This window comes from Oryza glaberrima, chromosome 12, assembly GCF_000147395.1.
Source record: "Oryza glaberrima chromosome 12, OglaRS2, whole genome shotgun sequence".
Lineage (NCBI taxonomy): Eukaryota > Viridiplantae > Streptophyta > Magnoliopsida > Poales > Poaceae > Oryza > Oryza glaberrima.
The window spans coordinates 10,677,844-10,698,459 of record NC_068337.1 but is presented as its reverse complement, the minus strand read 5'-3'; the positions used below and the strand labels follow the sequence as shown (position 1 = coordinate 10,698,459).

Sequence of the window (20,616 nt, the reverse complement as noted above, 5' to 3'; positions counted from 1 at the left end):
ATATGGAATGACCATATATCAAAGTTTATGATTTTATATCATTTCATGCGTAACTGAACTTCCTAGGAGGTTATGTATTCGTGGGGCACCTTAACTTTATCCGGTGCCCCCACAAAAACCGAACCGATTAAACTAGGAAAACCGAAAGCCCACCCCTAGGGATCAGGATCGAGATGCATAGGAGGTTACATATTCGTGGGACACCTAATTTTATCCCGTGTCCCCACAAAATCGAACCGGTTAAACTAGTAAAACCAAACGCCTACCCCTAGGGATCAGGATCGAGATGCATAGGAAGAGGATATCAATATTGGGGAGAAGGCACAGTCTCTGGAACAGGACAGAGGACGATGCATACGGGCTAGGGCGTGGGTCAGTAACAGCTAAAGCAGTTCAAAGGAGAGATATTATTACAAAGTAGATATATTTACGCTGTTACTGCACACGAGTTATATTGTTACTATATTGATTTCGTGATGGTACTACAGGTTTCAAGTAACACATAATACAATTGGCACAGTAACGTGTGAGTAAAGGTTAGTTGTATTAAAATCAATCAATAACGTGGTGGTAGCTCCTACTCATAGGAACTAAACAATGGTGTTGTCTCATATTACTACAGTAATATATAATTCTAATGGTGATTTTATTGTAAGCATAATAATATAATAATAGATTTGTGAATATGCAGTAAGATGGTTTGAAATGTACAGTAACAAACATCGCATTGTAGTTATTGCATGTTATGCCAAATTCTACATCAATTACAACAGATTTTCCAACAAGCCGTACGAGGAGATCTAAGAACTCTTTGTTTGAATACTAGTTACATTTCCGTACGATTTGGGCTAATATTAGCATTCTCAGGCCATGGAATGAAAGATTTGAATTAGTTAGGCCTTAAACTTCTATTTCCTTTAGAATTTAGGCATTATTTTTTCCCCTTGCTTCCAAAAAAAATAGTAAAGAAACACTAATGACAACCCTTCGAGTTTTGCGTGAAGGCTATTCGCATTACAACAGTCGATCCATGCGGCAAACTTTATTTACCTAACCATACTGATATTGGCGCACATCCATGCTATGGCTGTGGCCTGCTTTGCACTATAAAAATATCTTTCCCAACCAGGCAACCTTCCACATCCTGTGCACTCCCGAACTTCTGCTCCAGATACTGGCCAATCGCAGCCAGTCGCTGACCAAACTGCTTCCTAAAGGTTGTATCAACCGACAATGGCTTCTTGCTGTAATCAACAGTAAGACGAATTACTTCTCCATTGGCAGGACCAGAGTTGTGCACCACCATCTCCTCACTGAAATTTGAAAAGGCAAGAGTGGCAACTTTTCCATCGAATTTGTTACATGACAGCCTCCACGGGGTGCCACGGGTTCCTGAAGCAAGCGTTTCACCCAGCCCAGGGGCGACCTCAGCCTGGACAACCTTGGGGTCATGGTCAGCGGGGCAAACAGTATGAAGCACGAAGGAGAGATCTGGCTGCAGTATTTCTTGGACAAGAACAGCCATTGTCGCGTCTCTCTGATAAACACCAGCGGCTCGACGGCTTAGGATGGCTCTCCTTGTGTATAAAGAAGCCCAAACCTTCCCAACCGCAGCTCCAAAGGCACATGGGTCCATGAGACTGACATTGGGAATTGAATCATAGAGACCAGCAGCTGACATACCAGCCAAATCCTCCACATTAGCACTAGATCTAACAATCAACCGGACATCCTGTGGGAAGATTCTTTTGAGAAATATAATAGTCTCCTCCGATGGGGAAAGATGTGAAATTATTGCTTGTAGCTCCAACGCCAGGCTATCAACTTCACCATTTTCGACTTTGGCTGTTTCAATCTTTTCTAGAAGGCTTGTATAGGATTCCAGTGATCCACTTTTCTTGAGCGCATCCTCCATTGATCCAAATGGTATCACAGCACCAGAAGGGACTCTAAAGGCTGCTGGAACTCCTTGATCACTATAGACTACACAGCGGTAAGAAAAATATCAGAAAATAATAATTAGAAGTCTTCTCTTATGAATTTATCACCTAGAAGTTTTCCATTCAACAAACATCAGCAGTAAACAACTCTATAATATCAACCCTGTACTAGAGTCATTACAATTGTTTTCATGTGAACCATATGTACACTTTCCATCAGTTACCAACTTACCATGGATAGCACTACATTTTAACTGTCTTGGCGAACTGTTTTTTTTAATAAAGAAAATACAATGATACGTGCACTTGGATGATCCACCAAATTATGCACAGAATTGTTTACCTTATACTTTGATTACATACAAAATCGTGCAGTGTAATATATCCTAGTATTTTCTGTTCAAAACTTTCGACTTCCCCATTGATAATAATTGGAGCTTATTTAAATACTTATTTAAACTTAAAGTCCCTCGATATCTTGCAAACCTTGTAAAGTTCCATTTGCAAAAGAACTTAGACAAAAAAAAAATTAAATGAAAACTTGATACCTTTATTAGACAATGAAGCAAGAACAGAAAGAGTTCTGCATGCAGCAGCTTTTGCACCAGCTGATTCCACTGAAGCTTCTGAAAGCTCGAGAGCAGCAAAACTACCATTCACTCCTGATTTGCTTTTTTGCTGTGGCAATGCCCACGGAATGAAAAATAAGTAAGAGCAACTGCAACAAGAATGCAGGATGCATCTTTCTGGATGATGCCTATCAAAGATAAGAAATGAAGCATCACCTTAGACATTTGCAGTGGCATCTCGATATCCGATGGTAGAGAGAATTCATTTTGGAGTTTCTGTTGAAATGGATTCCCTGTACTATTTGGTTCTGTAGAGATAGCATTGTCATTTTTTTCTGAAACTATTGAGAGATTGACATTGATGGATGATGCTTCTAATCTGTAAGAAACTAAGTTAATTTCAGTCCACCAAAAGGGAAAAGAGAAGTCCTAGAGATATACCGTTGAGAGAACAAGGCCAATTAATTCTCATTAAGGACGAGAAAGCATCTATGGAATTTGCTAACCCAAATACACAAGTGAATTTTAAATCGCAAGTCTGTTACAATGGTAGATGAAAATTCAGAGTTCAAAGTTCAATCTGATTTAAATAAAAACTGAGGCCATTTTTGGAAGTGATATTTCTCTTAGATTTAGTTTATGCTTATTATCCAAGAATAAAGCCTAATTCATGGCATGTGCCGGAATATTCTTCTACACTTTATTCCTGCACCTTTTCTATCCCCATTCGTTCCTTTTGGCACAACTCAGTAAGTTGGAGAGTCATGACATCTTATGTAGTTAGCAGGGAGGGAAGCACCATTGGCCCACAATGAAATGGATATGCGCATCCCTAGTTGGAGAGGCTGCAAGTTATCCTTCTTTGGAGGAAGCACCAACGTTGCAGTGGTGCAGTCTTCCACCCACTAGGCTCGCAGTTGGCACGGTAACCAGAAATTATACTTCTATTATCTACAAAACCTGTAGATCGTACAACTCATGATTCCCTACTGTCATATTCTTCTATAAAGATTACTAGCAAAATGCCCGTGCATTGCCATCGGAGAAAACAATTTCAAAAGAACTGAAAAAAAATGAAGCATCAATAATGCATGTACATGGTAGTCGTCATCACAAGACGTGTGCTTGGTTGATGAATTACAATGAAAAATTGTTATCATTTGTGAATAGTATTTAGTTTTGAAGTTACGAAGTGCAATGCTTTGATGCAGTGGTGCGGTGGTGCCTATGTTGACTAACATGGGTCAGCTTGCGAAGAATCTATTCCCAATATGGTTGTTTGGACTATTGATACGTAGGAGGCTTGGAGTTAACCTTGCTACCAGTATTACGCTAAGAGAAGAGCCAAAACACATTGGCAAACAAACACCTTGTGAAACGATTGATGTGATGGGTGTATAAGTCGATTTTTATGAGTGGCAAAAAATGAGAAGAAAATATCTAGAGAAATGGAAAGAGAATAGGAGAAGAAATCAAAATTTCAAATCACAAGGGACATATGTGCTTTGTCTGCTTAGGCTACTGTTCCTGTGGAACTGTTCACCACATCATGCATGGGAGAGGTGATGAGATCTTGGCTTACGGAAGTAGGCTCATCCGGCCTTGGTGGGTCATGGCCAGCTGAGGAGCCAGCCATGTGGGGGCAGGGAGGAGTGAGGCTCCCTCACACAGTGTAAGGGCATCTCCCAGCGATTGAGTTGTGTTTGGGACCAGCACAGCTACGGAGGTGACGGACCAAAATTTCTGGCAGAAATGCTATCAATTTTTATAGAGATAATCCATTATATGCCACTGACTTTGTCGCACGTCTACGATTTGCCACTGACTTTGTCATGTTCTACAATATGCCATCGACTTTTGCTTAACTTCTACGATTTACCATCGCCGTCCGGTTAGCCACCGTTAGTACTGTACAAATTTGTTGAAATGACCAAAATACCCCTATGACAAACTTCCAAAATTTGGATAAAATTATCAAAATATTATATTATAAACATAAGATTGTAAACATCCAAAATTTGACCAAAAACTTGAAATATGATATTTCATAATTTTTATCCAAATTTTGAAACCTTTTCTCCCAGGGGTATTTTGGTCATTTCGACAAATTTGTACAGTACTAACGGAGACTAACCGGACGGCGATGGTAAATTGTAGAAGTTAAGCAAAAGTCGATGGCATATTGTAGAACATGATAAAGTCAGTGGCAAATCGTAGACGTGTGACAAAGTCAGTGGTATATAATGGATTCTCTCATTTTTATAATAGTGGAGATAGAGATATGGATTACATCATGATATAAAGCATTTATGAGTTAGCTGGTTTAAATAGCACAACTAGATATTCGAAACTTTTAACAAGATACTGAAAACATTAAACCACACAAGTCGAGATTAAAATTTCAGCCTGTTATTCAATCTACGATTCAAATTTCTTGAGTAAATTTCACAAAACTACAGGTATTTTGACCAAATTATCACAAAACTACAGATTTAAAGAGTTGTATCACAAAACTACACATTTAGCACCAAATTTATCACAAAACTACAGATTTTAGGTTAAGTATCACAAAAATGCATATTTAATATTGAACTTATCACAAAACTACAACTTTTAGAGTTTAAATCCCTAGCACTATTGTTATGGTGGAGCTATAAACATTATTACTTTGAGATTAAATTGATTCTAAACCTGTAGTTTTATTATAATTTAGTTACTAAATGTGTAGTTTTGTGACACTTCATCTTAAATGTGTAGTTTTGTGATAAATTTGGTGCTAAATGTGTAGTTTTATGATACAACTCCTTAAATCTGTAGTTTTGTGATAGTTTGGTTATAGTATCTGTAGTTTTGTGAAATTTACTCAAAATTTCTAGCAGAGCAATTTTAAAGTGTACACCACATACAAATCTAAAGTCGCAAACAAGGTCATAGTTGTCACTTAATCGTCTCTCATATTAATATTTGCACAACACACAGGAAGAATTATGGGCATATTTGTCACTTGAACAAATAAAACAGAAACTTCAAAAGATCAAAGCAAAAGAATAACATTTCCGATGAGAACAAACCATTAGAACAGAACATGACCTGATATATTTTCCCTCAAGCAAATACACATCTGTAACTGTGTCATCATATTCACAAGTTACAAATACAACTTTCTCCTGTAAATATATCAAAAGTAGCTTTCAGAAACGGCACCATCATAAGTAAAAGGAAATGAGTGTAGTAAGACTAACTTGACGAGCTCTAACACCAAGATGTGAAAGGTGAGGTAGTTCCTGAAGAAGAATAACACCAACTATATTATCCCCAGCAGCTTTGACCTATCAAATAATGAGCAAAACCATGGTTTATCAGTTATGGGGGTGATAAGATCAGCAAATAAGAACTTGGCGCTCCCAAAGTACCTCTTCATCTCCATCAGCCTTATTTACAATTAGAACCACAGGTTCTTTGACAGATGAAGGTAATGATCCAGGAAGAATTCTTTCCACCTGAATAAAGAAATCGTTTCCACAAAACATAGATAATCAGACCAGATAATAACTCAGGCCCAGGAAAAACTTCTAGTTGGACTGAGGATATTATAACCATTCCTTATTTAGTAACCTGAAGGAAATGTCTCTTGCAAGGCACTGGCCCAAGCTGATCTAATTTAATTAGAAATGAAGCATACAATAATTTACATGCATGTTTATGAAACAAATAAACATGTACTATCTCTAACAGAAAACAAGAACCTAGAGAGTAGAAAAATGGAAACAGTAGAAATTTCTATATGTCACTAATGAAAATTGAAGGCACCAAAAACCTAGATCTAGTTACTTGCCTGCCACAGGAAAATAAAATTCTACTCAGAATGCCACTCTGACAAGGATAAAGATCTTGGTTAATGTTAAATGAGTCTTATACTCCTCTCAAAACGTGTGACATCCACCCAAAATTCCAAATGTGTAATAAAACTTCAGAGAATAACGCACAGAGGAAGGGTGGACTGTGATAGATGGAGTGGAAAGGACTAGGAGACTATAAGCTACGATGATGAATATTTGGGAGAAGAAAACATATATACAAACATGTCTTTGTCCATAAAACCACACATTTATGGTCATGATATTGCACTTCCTGTCTGAAGTGCCCTAAGCTAAGGTTCCCTTGCTCTATTGTAAGTAATCAGGTTGGTGCAACAGAAGATGTCAAGGAGTGTTTCCTACTGCAGCAACACTACAAGGAAAAAAAAATTGAGGTCTCTCTCTCTCCCCCCCTCGACCAGAGAGAACTGAGGGCAAAGCAACCTACCTTGCCAAATTACCCCAATCAGTACTCGTCCTCCCTCCCTCCCTCCTCCCCCCCCCCCCCCCCCTCCTTCCTCTCTCTCTCTCTCTCTCTCTCTACCAGAGAGAACTGAGGGCAAAGCCACCTACCTTGCCAAATTACCCCAATCAGTCCCTGGGCTGTGTCAATGGATATGCACAAAATTTCATATTAGGATTATGGTGGCAACTCAGGAAACAAGGCAATGCAAACAGAAGTAAGTTCAATGCAAGAAAGTCTGCTGCTTAGTTACAGAAAATACCCGCATCAGAGTTCCATGGGCCACTCCAGGAACAAGAACATCCCAGCCAGTTGATCCAAGTACTTCTCGAATTGCTTTCTGAAGTACTGTGCATAGTTTAGATACCTGAAAAACAATGCTAGACATATATAAAAAGTTAGGTTCAGAATAATTAGATTGATTACAGTTCCAGAAAACCACAATTTCCAGACTCTGTACAGAAAAGGATTACCCAGCACGAATTTCTGCCTCTGTGTAAGTTCTCACACTGTTATCTGGTATTCCAAGGGCTTTCCCAATAACCTATTAACAAGACAACCACACAGAATCTAAGTTTGAAACATAACCAAACAAGACAAAAAGTCCGAGTGCAAAACTTGTATGGTCAAATATCACAAAAAAAGTGTAAATCTTTAGGAACGACCATCTGAGTAAAGTTGTCCATGAACCAATTTTCCATGCTTACATGCCACTGAAAATGTCTGATCCCAGATATGCCCCTGAAATTTTGGTTCTTCCAGTTTTACCACTGCTTTTTAATTCATGCCTGAAATTGCAATCATTGTCAATGTTGCGCGATCAGCTCAGCTGACATGCCAACAATTGTTCCGACATGGCAGTCCTACCCTTGCTTTACTCACATGTGAAAATGGATTGACAATAACCCTAGGCATCCATTCACCATGTTACTCCATCTTAGCTTCTATCCTTCTCAGGTGATGGACAACACAGCCAGTAGAAAGGAGAAGGGCAGAGGTGGTGGGCAGTATCCAGGATTTAGCTCACACAACACAGGTGTTTGAGCTGAGTGGGTTTGGGGTGGCGGATGTGTGTTGCCATAATGGCAGTCAACCACACCAACAGGTTGTACTCAGCAGCTTATTATACTATGGGTTTAAGTTTGTTGGATAATAATATTGACAACATTGTTTCTTCATATTTGTTTCATTCAACTGCATGCATACAGTTGTGCATGCTGATCAGGATATATGCATACTTGCAGCAGAACATGAAGAAGTAAGACGTGATTTTCATGAATGCAAACAGAGCACAAACTTGTCTTAAACTCTTATTTTCTATGTGATATTTTTAACAAATTTCTGCAACATGTGTTAGTTTTAATACAATGGTGTAAATGCGAGTAATAAACCTAACATGGTGACAGAACAGGAATACGAGACTTCCCTCACTTGCAAAGCAAGGGTAAATTTGGCATTTCCCACCTCTTTCACACCAAGATTTAACACCAGTTGGTCAACAGTCACATTTTCAGGCAAGGATTAAAACCTCTTGTAGGCTACCGATTTTATCTTGTTAGACTAAAGCAGTGACAAATAAATAATCGAAATTTCAGTGGCATATCTAGGACAGGAAAATTTATATGGCATTAAGGAATTTTCCATATGAAGGTTTGGTTTGAGTCTGAAGCAGGTTGTGATAATCTCGTTCAGTTTAGCAGTTAAAATGCTATTAATTTCCCGTGTCCATCTAGCTACTCTTTTTCTTAATCAAGTTGCGAATGGGTTTATTTTTTTCAGACCATTTAAGATGAAATGTGACAAGAAATGGGGAAAAAAATGATTTATCTAACTATAACCTGACTTACCAAGCAGTAATATTACACAATGGTTTCTGTTTTGAAAAGAGCAAACCATACCATGATAACAGCAAACTAAGCCTACGTCAAACAATATGAACATAGTTGTATACCATTGAACATTTTTTTTCATTAATGGAGTTAAGGTCCTCTAGCTTCGTTTAATACACTCACCATTACTTTTTCAGGGAATATAGAAAGAAGTGCTTCAGAGTACTCTTCCGTTAATCTCCGTGCTCTATCCAGTGTAGCTTTAAGTCTTAGTGACCTAATATATTTCCCATCTTCACAACCTTCACACATGACAAGAAACAGTCAGGGTATTTCTGAGTCTTGACTACAATAAAGGTATTTAGGCATGGGCATATACAATAGATAGATATTAAAGAAGAAACAGCACCTTCACTTTCAGATAGACCTTTTTGCTTCCAGGAAAGAATCTCATTCCCTATGGCAATACATTCATCTGTTTTCCAACCTGAAAAGCTAACTTGATTGATGCCAATGACAAGGGCATCAAGAGTAGTATCCCATAGAGTAGTATTTCTAGCTACATCCTTTGCAAGTGAAGCTGATCCACCTAAGGCTTCAAGAGTATTGATGAATCTGTTATAGTACCAGAGCAAAGTACATAAGCTCACTGATACCGCCAAGCGTAATATAAGTTTGCCTAGCTACGATTTTATTTTGAAGCTATAAATGATAACATAGAGTCATGGAGTGAATTAACCTATAAATCATAACAAATAAGTCAGCAAAAATTGATACCATTTTAATCAATGCAGTGCATTAGCATTATTTGGAAAAACAGACTGCAAAGTCTATCTTTTCACTAAAGCACAAAGGAAATTAGTTCACTGTTGCAAAAGTCGAACAAGTGAAATACACTGTTCTTCTCACTTCACACACACACACACACAAGTAGGTGATGGACTGAAGGTGTTTTCAGTTTGCTACAATAGCTACTTCTGCTAGCTTGCATTGATACCAATTATAGAGAACATGTTTCAGTCGATTCTGCTCCAAAACCAACATATACTACAGCTGCTTGCAATCTCTGCAGGTCTCTGATTACTACTGATCCTAGAGCAGGAAAACTCTATCCTGACTTCTATCTTGTCAAAGGAAACTTATTAGCCCAGCAGCCTACAAACATTTCTAGTGTTCAGACATCAGTTGTTATGGGTTAGGGTTCATAGGGGTAAACACCGCCGGGAGGATGGTGACGGCTGCTAGGGATGAGAGAGGGACTTAGGTTGGGAGAGACTGATTCATCGCTTAATCCAAAATTCCAAATGACGATACAATCCATCCTTATATAGATGGATAAGATGGAGGGAAAGACCCAGTCTAATCCTATCCAACCAACTCTATCCAACTGAGCTACCATAGGATGATGGAACTGATCCCTAGGGCCTCAACCCATCGGCTCACTAGGACCTCCACCTCTCGGCCCACTACCTATGACAACAGTTGCCTACAATCTATTGTTTGTACACATGAGTAAGCTGCTTGTTTTATTTAACAAATTTGATGCCGAAGCATTAGATTCACCTAACAATTATGACTCCGCATGCCCTCGAATAGATCAATATCCACTCTATATATGCACATAGATAATATGGCTTCACTAAAGATGACTACATCACATGAGAGTGCAACCTCTACATTCACTTTTTATCCATATTCGTCAGTATTTTCCTTTAATATTTGTATTCAACAAGACTCCACACCATATGATATAGATAAGCTTGCAACAGGGGTCCAAAAGAGGTAGATAGAGAGGCTTCAAGCAATTCTTGGTTTCTCATTGCAGAATTCTAGTGGTAAATTAGTTGATCTTATTGGGATAACTCAAACTAATACAGTAACCATACAACGTTTCTATCAAACCCCTAGCAATTTGTTTACTTAATCCAATATGGTCCTTCTGGATCAAAAAGAGAAATCTAGTACGCAATCAAATTTATGTTCTGACATAATCAAGAAAAAATTGCAATTCATGCAGCCATCAGTTTTCACCAGAGCAGCCCCCACTTCATATATACCCAAAGTAAATACTTTATTTAAAGATTGATTATGGCATGTTAGTGTCGATAAATTTTCGATTGCCCACTAGTTTGGAAAGGTATGTGCTTTTTTAGAGAGCACTGATGCATTGTACAAGTGCATACAAACTAATCAACAAAGAACATAAAATCTCAAAAAGTGACGACTATTGACTAGTAAGACAAATGAAGGGCGAAACTAACATTTCAGAATGGAAAGAAAAGGCAATTCAAAAGTACAATTTCATAAGGTTTGTGAGAAAGCACCAATTAAAATCACTTAGTTGAAACTAGGACAGTTACCTGCTTAACAGAACAAATGAATAATCCTCAAGACTAATTTCACAAAGGCGCCACTGCAAAACGTAATCAAGTATCGCTTGTGATATATGCAGCCAATTTCAACCACTTATCAATTATGTTAGACAAGATAACCTTTTGTCGCATTGCTATAGCATTATCAGGCGCATCATTTCTAAGGCCACTTTCAAGGCCCTTCATTAGAACCGATCTTAGAGAAGATAATGATTGCAAGGTAGTCATCAAAATTTGAATGGTATCATTTTTATCCAAATCTTCTGCATGATCCACTTGGTCCAAACTCTGAAAAGGAAGACAAACACGAAAGGAATATGAGTTAGGCATGACAATGATAAGCAATGATGCCAGACCAGTACTACTTGTTCCTCTATTGAAATACCAGAAAGTAACAATTGTCGGTATCAACTGTCAAAACATAGAAATAACAAGGACATAGTGCAATGCAAGGTGACATAAATTCGTATTTATAAGTTTATTTGATTATGTTATGTTAGGTAACCAGAGCACAGAAGTGTCTGATTGAGAGTGATCCCTGGTAGAGCATTATCCGCAACTCCAATGCAAAGGAAATAAGGAGATAATTAATTGATGATCATACATATAAAGAAAAATTAACTGGTTTCAGCAAAGTTTACCCTTTTGGTTTCCACAAAGGATGAGAGAACTTCTAAGCCTGACTCGTTCAGAGATTCCTTGATGGACTCCAGTTGCTCAAATAGGCTGTGAAATCGGTAATCAGGTTAGACAATTTATATTTACATGGACACTATATGACCAACAGGCATTTGAATATCTAACACACTAAACATCTGCTTTTTTTCAATTTTGTTTTATAAATTTATTTTGTAGTAATCTGTTATTATTTCTTAAGGTTTGATTGCAGGTTAGCAGTACATGGCAACTTTTTTTTTTATTCTAGTGTACATCTAAAAGGGCAGCCACATAGGCATTAGGCAGCACACGGCCTCCTAAGCATGTCTGTTGCCTGACTAGAACTTAGAAGTTCTAACCCTGGTGAACAATTACATGAAACCCAGAATTGACAATATAAATTGAAAGTTTAATTACTTATTTCATTCCATGTCACTGCGTTGAAGTTGAATGCATTATAAGGCTCGTTCAGAACTACAAATTCCCATCTTCTACTCCCTTGTTTTACGAGTGCACGCTTCCCGAACTACTAAACGGTGCATTTTTTTCCAGAAAATTTCTATAGGAAAGTTTAAAAAAATCATATTAATTCATTCTTCAAGTTTTTTTAGCTAATACTTAATTAACCATGCACTAATGAGCTACCTCGTTTTCCATGCGGGATGAATGAGTTACAAATCCTCAGGTTCGAACACAGCCTAAGGGTGTGTTCTTTTATCCCCTTTCTCAACTTCTACTCCCTCGTTTTACGCACGCTTCCAAATTACTAAATAGTGTGTTTTCTGCAAAAAAAATATATATAAAAGTTGCTTTAAAAAATCACATTAATCTATTTTTCAATTTTTTTAGCTAATACTTAATTAATAATGTGCTAATCCACCGCTCTGTTTTGTGTGCCAGAGGGGAAGGCCGGAAGGGTTCCCAACCCTTCCAAAAGAACACAGCCTTACCTTCACTGGTGCCCTGAATAAATATATTAAATTCTTAATACCAGCATTATTGCAAGAAATATGTGCATATACTAGCAGCACCAGTCAGGTGTTTTTCACAAGTTAAGACCTTGATTTATCTTTCTTTGTGTGAATTCATGGGTCGATGGGGGACTACCATCTGTCTATCTCTATCACCGTAAAATTACCACTGCTTCTAGTTATAAGTAGTCATGAATTGGAAAGCTATAATTGGCATAAGGATGTTTTAGTGCACAGTAGGATAGATAAGTTCAAAAGGAGAGTGACAATTTTGTTAGCTTTTTCAGCAAACAGAAAACTTATATCTATGGAAGTAGGAAAATGGAAAATTGTAAATTAGATAACCTGCCAGCATTGAAGAAATCTTTTAGTTCGCTATAAAATATCGTGAATTGTTCAACAAATGATTCACTGTATTCTCCAGGGGTCTTAGTAATCCTAGCAAGCATGACTTCTGTAGCAATAAGATCCTCAGGTCCAGCATTACGATGAAGTTTGTTTTGTATAGTATGCTTGATTTCTTGCTGTCGACATGAAAAGATCAAACTAAGTAAAGTAATCCAATGAAGAGATTATTCAAAACTGCAGAAAGGGATCACCACCTTGAGATCATGTGGGATGTCATTCCGGTGAGCAATATCACGAATTCGTGTTAGAGGGACAGAGGCTGTAAACTCTGACTTAAATGAAGGTAAAAAGGGATGAATTTTGCGAATCACGAGAACATCCTGCACAAACATAATTGGAAGTTGGCAAATAATAGATATACCTTTTCCCAAATGTTAGTCTAGCAGAGCCAGAATGTGCTCGAGAGTAGGGCTGAACTAGTATAATCTACATAAATTTGTCTTTTGTCTTCCATTTTTCAAATTTAAAGTATAATTTCAATGAATATTTGGGCATAGGAGTAGGGCTCTAGCCCTAGCTGCCCTACTCCTATATCCACCTGAAGATTTAACTAACAGTCAAGCATTACATAGTTAGCAGAGCAATCATTTAATAGCAATTATATAAAAGTTGGACCATTTTCATGTGCTTAGCCTCAGTTAATTGGGATAACTACCATACGAATAGGACCAAGGACAGCACAGAGAAATATAAGGGATCTTAGGTCAAGGAGGCTATCAATTGGGACGAAGAACATGATTACATGAGAGACTAGATTAATTATTTCATATTGCTTGCTTAATCAAAAGATATCCTTATATAGATATGATTGGGTGGAGCCTTAAGGGGAAAAAATAATAGCTCTCACTAAAATAAAGCAGCAGAGTCCTGCTACAATACGTCGTGGACACTATTCACTCTACTTTTTAAGGGAACAAAATTGTAGTAGTTCATCTTGATTAAAGGCATTGTGATCTGAATATAATCACAATACTTGAAAATGCTGATGCTGATGTAACATTTTGTTACTACGATGAAAGGGGCAATTAACCTTGGCTGATGTGGTTTTCCCATAATACATCATTTCAAGTTCACGGAATATTTGCCTCGATATCTCAGCATGTTTGTTAGGCCGATGGTGGCCACCATCTTCAAAGCACGATATCTGACCTGTATAAATCCACTGAAATAAAATATAAAAAAAAAATCAAAGAAAGCTATGAATAAACTGTTATACGGTCTTATTAACTCCAAATTATATAATCCTAGAGAGGAAAATTAGATTTATATTGACATAAAACAATTGTAAGGAGAAACCTTCAGATAAATAGCTGAGTATACAAGGGCCCCCAGACGACTCTGGTCATCAAAAGATTCTAACAAAATCCCGCGAACAACCTCTAACTGCGAAAAGGAAAATATGAATTAAATTAATATAAATAATTAGGTAGACAGGGTTATAATATACCTCCCTACAAAACAACTACCTACACCGGCCCTAACTCTCAATGCACAAGGGGGACTCCCCTCTGTCCGCTCGCACTTGTTCATTAGATTCAAACCCATAATCTCCACACATATGTTTGCTAACATAACCAACTAGACCAACACGGAAGCACTAAAGTAGAGAGCAAGCTAATTTACATTACTAGGATATTACATTTTTCATGAAATAGCCAGAACTTTTGAAAAGATTTCAGTAACCACTGACAATCATGGGGGTACAACTATGGCTTGATTTGTATAGATGTATGTAGATATATTTGTCTGTGCTGCTGCACCATTTAGTTGTTCGTGCGCAGTAGAGGTGCAAGAAACACAGAAAGATCTGACGGCAACAGCACTACAAACTAAAAAACATACAACCAAAAGATTACTGCATTTTGTTTGCAGTTTTATAACACTATTATGACCAGTTCTAAGTATAGGATTAGTGCACAATGACAGCTAATACCCTGCAATATAAGCCGGTCAAAGCCTGCAGTTCATCTTCAGCTATCCTTTTTGTAAACGATCATCTTCAGTTACCTTCAGCGATGACTGAAAAATCGCAGCCTCAATATCGCAGAGAAAGAGCTGAACTGTTTACAGTTTAGTCCTGTTCAGATTCTTATTTCACAAATAAATCCCTGAGAAAACTAATTGCAGGAATGGACCCCTTGGCTCTTACTTTTTTTTCCCTTTCCAATATATTTTATTGTTGTCTTACAAATTTGGGAACATAAATTACATACTAACATTTAACTTTATATCTACAAATAAAGAGGACTACATGTAAAAAAACAGAACATGTAGTATATATCATTTCATATGTTTCAAGTTAAAAAATGGAACATGTAGTTTTAAAATAATATTGGGAGAATAATAATCAACATAAATTATATAATACATTTAACTTTATAGCTATAAATAGAAAGTACTCCACCCATCCCAAAATATAAGCATTTTGAGGTTGCTTAGCAAATACTAAGGTTAACAAAAAAGATTCCCTTTCAGTCACCTCAATGGTCAAATTTTGAATTGCTTAGATTCCCTTCCCAAGCACCTGACTAGCTGAAAATGTATGGATTTTCATGCAATGAACTCAGTGCCCCAGAAATGCTTATATTGTGTGACAAAATTCGATCCTAGAGAGCTTACAAATTGATAATTTTCACATTTAGAAATAAAGATGAATTTACATATAAAATATGTAGGTTTTCACTTTTCAATGAAAATTAGGGGAGTACAAATGTAGGATTGGTAGGAGAAAGGTCCGTAAAAAGATAGCGTCAGTTTGAACCTTGCTCTCTTGGATGAAAAGCAAAACCCTTACCACTTTGTTGGCATTGTTTTGTTGTGAGGTAATGTCTTCCACATCATTTTTGAGTGGTGCAGAGGTCAGTGCCAAGCATTGGCATTGACCTCTGATAACATGACAAACTCACAGAAAGAGCTCACCAGCACTGAAGCATTATAGCTCAATGCCTTTGAGGCTGGATCTGAGCAAAGGGTACATTCCTGCAATTAGTTTTCCCAAGAAACCAGAAAGTGCTAAATTACAAAAAGTTCAGTACAAAGAGAGTTGGTAGCTATTCTGCACTGTAATGGTGTATTGCATTGTCATAAGATAAGCAGATTTTTTTCCTAAACTGCAAACTAGCTTTAAATGTACTGGCTTTATGGTGGCTACACAAAATATTCCGTAGCATGGCATAAATATTTATTTCAAACCCTGAAGAGACAGAACCGATCAGAGAAATAGGCTCTGCACCACCTCTTACTCAGTTATATTCTCTCCAATTCCATGTCAAAAACAGAAAAAGCAGTAACCAAGGTTTGGATCTCAATTCTCAAATATTGGTATCAACTTTTCTTATTGTTTTCCTGTTCTTTCCAGCCAACATCACCTCCTGCTCTAGCTAGCATGCACTAGCTAGCAGCCAAGGTTTCGATCCCAGTCTATGTCACATTTTATCAAACATTTAACCATCAAATGTTCTGGGCCATCAAAAAGTTTGGATCATCATTAGGCCCACATATTGGCTGAATGAAATATTGTTGCTTGGTTTTTTAAGCTAAGGATCCTGGTTTTTTCTTGTTCAACCGATGGTCCAGAACAGGAAATAGTAACACTACTTCAATCCACTCAACTGGTACCTAAAAGTATTAAACAATTCTAAGTACTATCCAGGAATGGTATAAAAAATAAGTATCGAACTTCTGCACGTAAATAAATAAATAAATGGTAAAAACTACTCCCTCCGTCCTAAAATATAAGAAGTTTTGGTTGGATGGGACACTAAGAATATGGACATAGGATGTGTTCCATCCAACCAAAACTCCTTATATTTTGGGACGGAGGGAGTACATGGAATATAAGACCCATTTGAAAAGGAATTAACTATAAAGCAACTAACCTTCCGCCACCAGTTCCTGGATGCTTTATCGCCCTCCACCAGTTTCAGTGCTATTCCATCAAGCCCAGTTGTATCCCACATCCTATCAGCCTCCTTATTCAGATGCTCATTTGATCTCATGAAAACAGTTTTACTTCCTTGCCATTGCCCAACAAATTTGCTTGACTCGGCCTCTGATGCTAGATCACCATTCTCAACAACTGAAATATCTTGAACTTTTTCAGGTGCAAAAGTTACAGATGCTGAAGCATCCTCGCCAGTATTCTTTTCAGCTTCTCCGACCAACTCAAACTTTGGTGTTCCTAAAAGTTCTAATGGCTCTTCTGTTCTATTCCAGTGGCATACTATATCAAACTTACCATCCTTCGGCAGCTCAACAATACGGTTATTACCATCTTCCCATATTTTATCTTTTCCTCCCACCAAAAATATAACAAATTTAAACTCCACAAGTGTTTCTCCAGGGAGCTTAAGCTGGCAGACCCAACCATTTGTAGTCCATTCCAGTTCAACCTGCTCCTCCCATGAACCAAGCTCCTTTGTGGAACCGATAATGCCTACATGCTCACCAAACTTAACCTGGTGCTCTAGACAAACCTGGAGATGCACCAATGGCTGCTTTGAAGAATCTCTTCTCTTTTTCTCCTTTGTTCTGTACAATGTACAGTCAAATTATAGCAACTGTAACCAATTAATTGTCCAGAAAATTTAAGTTTGTAAAATGGAAAGTAAATGTGTGCAATAAAACTCTTTAAAATGAACCTTTTCAGGTTCACAATTTTAGTTAATCACTTGAAGCCAGAAAAGAAAAGGCAAACCACCATTGTGGAAAAATAATAATAATGACAGACAGATTGTCAAGGAATATGGAGATAGTCAGTTAGTATACAGAAGTCTAGATAATGAAATTACGTTACATTATCTCTCATTCAAAATTTAAATAGCAATCAAGTGTAACCATGTTTCATTGATCCTGAAGGAACTATAATAACTTAAGTAAACAAATAAGGAATGCAGTCTATCTCAGTTTATTATGCTTTTATTTTCTCATATACCGCTACGTTGGTCCAATATTTGGCATTTCTTTGATTGATCCCTTGGTTACATTAGGTAGACTTGTTGTGTTGTTGCTTACTAGTTTCTATATAAACTTGTTCTATTGGGCTGTATCACAAGTTTATTAGTAGCAATTTCCAATCGTACGATGTTGACAGAACTAGAGTTGCAATGGATAATATCCAACACGAAAGACATCTCGGAACAAACTATACAACTGCCCCCAACACACAGAGCTTCGCTCTACCAGGTTTATTGCACGCAGCCTCATGAAAGCATAAGAGAGAGAAGGAGGAAAAAAAGAACAAGATATCACCTCTCTGCCGCCGAGGCCGCGGATCCCCCGCGGCACGCGAAGCCGCGCCGCCCAGGGAGCGCCATCGCTCCCCGGCGGAGCAGCACACCCGCACCGACTCCGGGCGGCGGGAGGACGAGACCACGGCGCGGCCTGCCGCCTATGGAGAGCGAGGTTTCGAGGGGCCGCAGCGACGTCATTGATCCTCCTCAACGGCAATCCGCCGAACAGGTGGCGGTCGCTCCCGGAAGGCGTCGCCGCGTCGGTTTGTTCGAGAAGGCACGGAGGGAGGGGAGGAGGATCTGGGGCTCAAAAGCAAGCGAGCGAGTAGGCCTCGGACCGCGTGCGAGGAGGACGCGCTGCGAGGAGGACGGGTGGAGTGGAAACGAGAAGAGGGGCGAGACGATCGGGGTGGTGCCGTCGTGGCAGACTGACAGGGGAGGGGAGGAACGAGTGGACGGGCCGACGGGGTTCCCGTGACCGTTTGACCGGTTCCATGCGCGACCACCGTACTTATCATATATTAGGACCTGTTTAGAGAAAGTTTAATAGTATAGCTAATTACTAGCTACAATTCATCTATAGCTAATCATATCTATATTATATCATTAATATATAGTCTCACCTCTCATTCACACGCAACGTGTTGGAGTCCGTTCTGCAGCCTGCTACAAATCTGTAGCCCGCTTTCGTCTCTCTCTTCTCTCTTCTCTCCTCCACATGTGCTTACAGTTGACTTATATAGCATGTTATTGTACAATGTATTGGAGTCTGTTCTGCAGCCTGCTATAAATCTATAGCCCGTTTTCCTCTCTCTCTTCTCTTCTCTACTCCATATGTGCTTACAGCTGACTTATAGCATGTTATTGTACTTGCTCTTAGTTCGGAAAAGAAAATTTTTGGTTGTCACATCGGATGTTTGACCATATATCGGAAGGGGTTTTCGGACACGAATGACAAAACTAATTTCATAACTTGCCTGGAAACCGCGAGATGAATCTTTTGAGCCTAATTAATCCGTCATTAGCACATGTGGGTACTGTAGCACTATGGCTAATCATGGACTAATTAGGCTCAAAAGATTTGTCTCGCAATTTCCCCTCTAACTGTGCAATTAGTTTTTTAAAAATATATATTTAATGCTCCATGCATATGTCCAAAGATTCGATGTGATGCTCTTAGGAAAAATTTTTGGAGTAACTAAACCAGGCCTTAGTTCGACGCCATGTGTTACTACCATAATCCCTCATGTTCCGCGTGCACGCTTTTTAAATTGTTAAACGGTACGTTTTTAGCAAAAAGTTTCTATAGGAAAATTGCTTAAAAAAATCATATTGATCTATTTTTTTTTTAAAAAAATAGCGAATACTTAATTAATTACGCGCTAATGGACTGCTTCGTTTTCCGTACGCGAGATATGTGTTGCCAACCTAGCTGCCGAATACAACCTTAGGCCATTCAAAGTTCATCACACTATTTTAACTCATAAAACTTATTAGGCCATTCACAGTTCATCACACTATTTTGAGGAGCCTCAGAGTGCCACGTAGGCTAAAGCTACGGGTCCAAAATCTGGTTCATCACAGTGCAAGTGGCTCTAGGAGTGGCTTTAATTTTACTCCCTCCATCCATAAAAGTTAGACATATTTCACATTTGAGTTTTTCCAAATAAGTTGTTCCTATTTGTAGTCTTTATGCATTCAAGACTACTTAAAGAAGAGATAAATTAAATATTTGATTAGAACTCAAGGAGTCATATAAATACTCATTGGTTGCATGGTTGCATTCGCCTATCAATTTATCATATGTCTCTGTTAATCTAGTCTTAGCATATCGATTTAGCTCTATCGGCTGCTTCTCGCTTTAGGGTTTCTGCTAGTATCGGCTAAATCGTCTTGCTAGATTAGATTAGCTTAGACATCTACCACCCTGAAAATCAGTCAAGGGCTTGATTATTTAGATATTGTGTTTCTTTTCATACTTAGTGCTGCATCAGTTAAGTTTGATCTACTAAGTTGTACTTAGAACCATAATCTCTAGCATGCTTTTTGATTGCCAATAAGGGTTTCATCAGAGTTTCAGCCGATGAAGTATCTAGACGTCGCATCGGCTTGTAAGGATTACATACTGTTAATGTGAAAACACGACGGCCTAGGAGATTTGCTTAACTCTAGTGCAGTTCCAAGGCTAGGCTCGAGTGTGTCAATGCCAGCTGATTTGATCCTACAATCAGCAAGAAAGAATAAAAGCAGAATCAGTCGACCGATAGCGTATCAGCCGACGGAGTTAGACCAAATCGGCTATGGACTGGATATATCAAA

At 38.3% G+C, this 20,616-nt stretch overlaps 1 protein-coding gene across 2 annotated transcripts; it reads right to left on the bottom strand.

Moving 5' to 3' along the window:
* Positions 1–889: 889 nt before the first annotated feature.
* LOC127757880 (phosphoglucan, water dikinase, chloroplastic) lies at positions 890–18,753 on the bottom strand. 2 transcript variants are annotated; one of them, XM_052283470.1, is made up of 19 exons: positions 18,317–18,753; positions 16,945–17,596; positions 14,363–14,449; positions 14,097–14,228; positions 13,261–13,386; positions 13,004–13,182; positions 11,672–11,756; positions 11,151–11,318; positions 11,019–11,071; positions 9,068–9,273; positions 8,842–8,960; positions 7,303–7,373; positions 7,092–7,209; positions 5,923–6,009; positions 5,752–5,838; positions 5,600–5,676; positions 2,726–2,888; positions 2,489–2,618; positions 890–1,983 (listed from the first exon to the last, which is right to left on the bottom strand). In XM_052283470.1, the coding sequence occupies exons 1-19, from the start codon at positions 18,493–18,495 to the stop codon at positions 1,082–1,084; spliced, it is 3,621 nt and encodes a 1,206-aa protein (XP_052139430.1). In that variant the 5' UTR covers positions 18,496–18,753; the 3' UTR covers positions 890–1,081. The 2 variants fall into 2 exon arrangements, with proteins under 2 accessions (XP_052139430.1, XP_052139431.1); XM_052283471.1 differs by lacking the exon at positions 14,363–14,449.
* Between the last annotated feature and the right edge of the window lie 1,863 nt (positions 18,754–20,616).

Coding starts and splice junctions, on each gene's coding strand:
- LOC127757880 (XM_052283470.1), bottom strand. CDS start 18,495: ATGACGTCGCTGCGGCCCCTCGAAACCTCGCTCTCCATAGGCGGCAGG. Junction 7,210..7,302: donor GAGGCAGAAATTCGTGCTGG/GTAATCCTTTTC, acceptor ATATATGTCTAG/CATTGTTTTTCAGGTATCTA. Junction 6,010..7,091: donor CCCATGGAACTCTGATGCGG/GTATTTTCTGTA, acceptor TTCTTTATTCAG/GTGGAAAGAATTCTTCCTGG.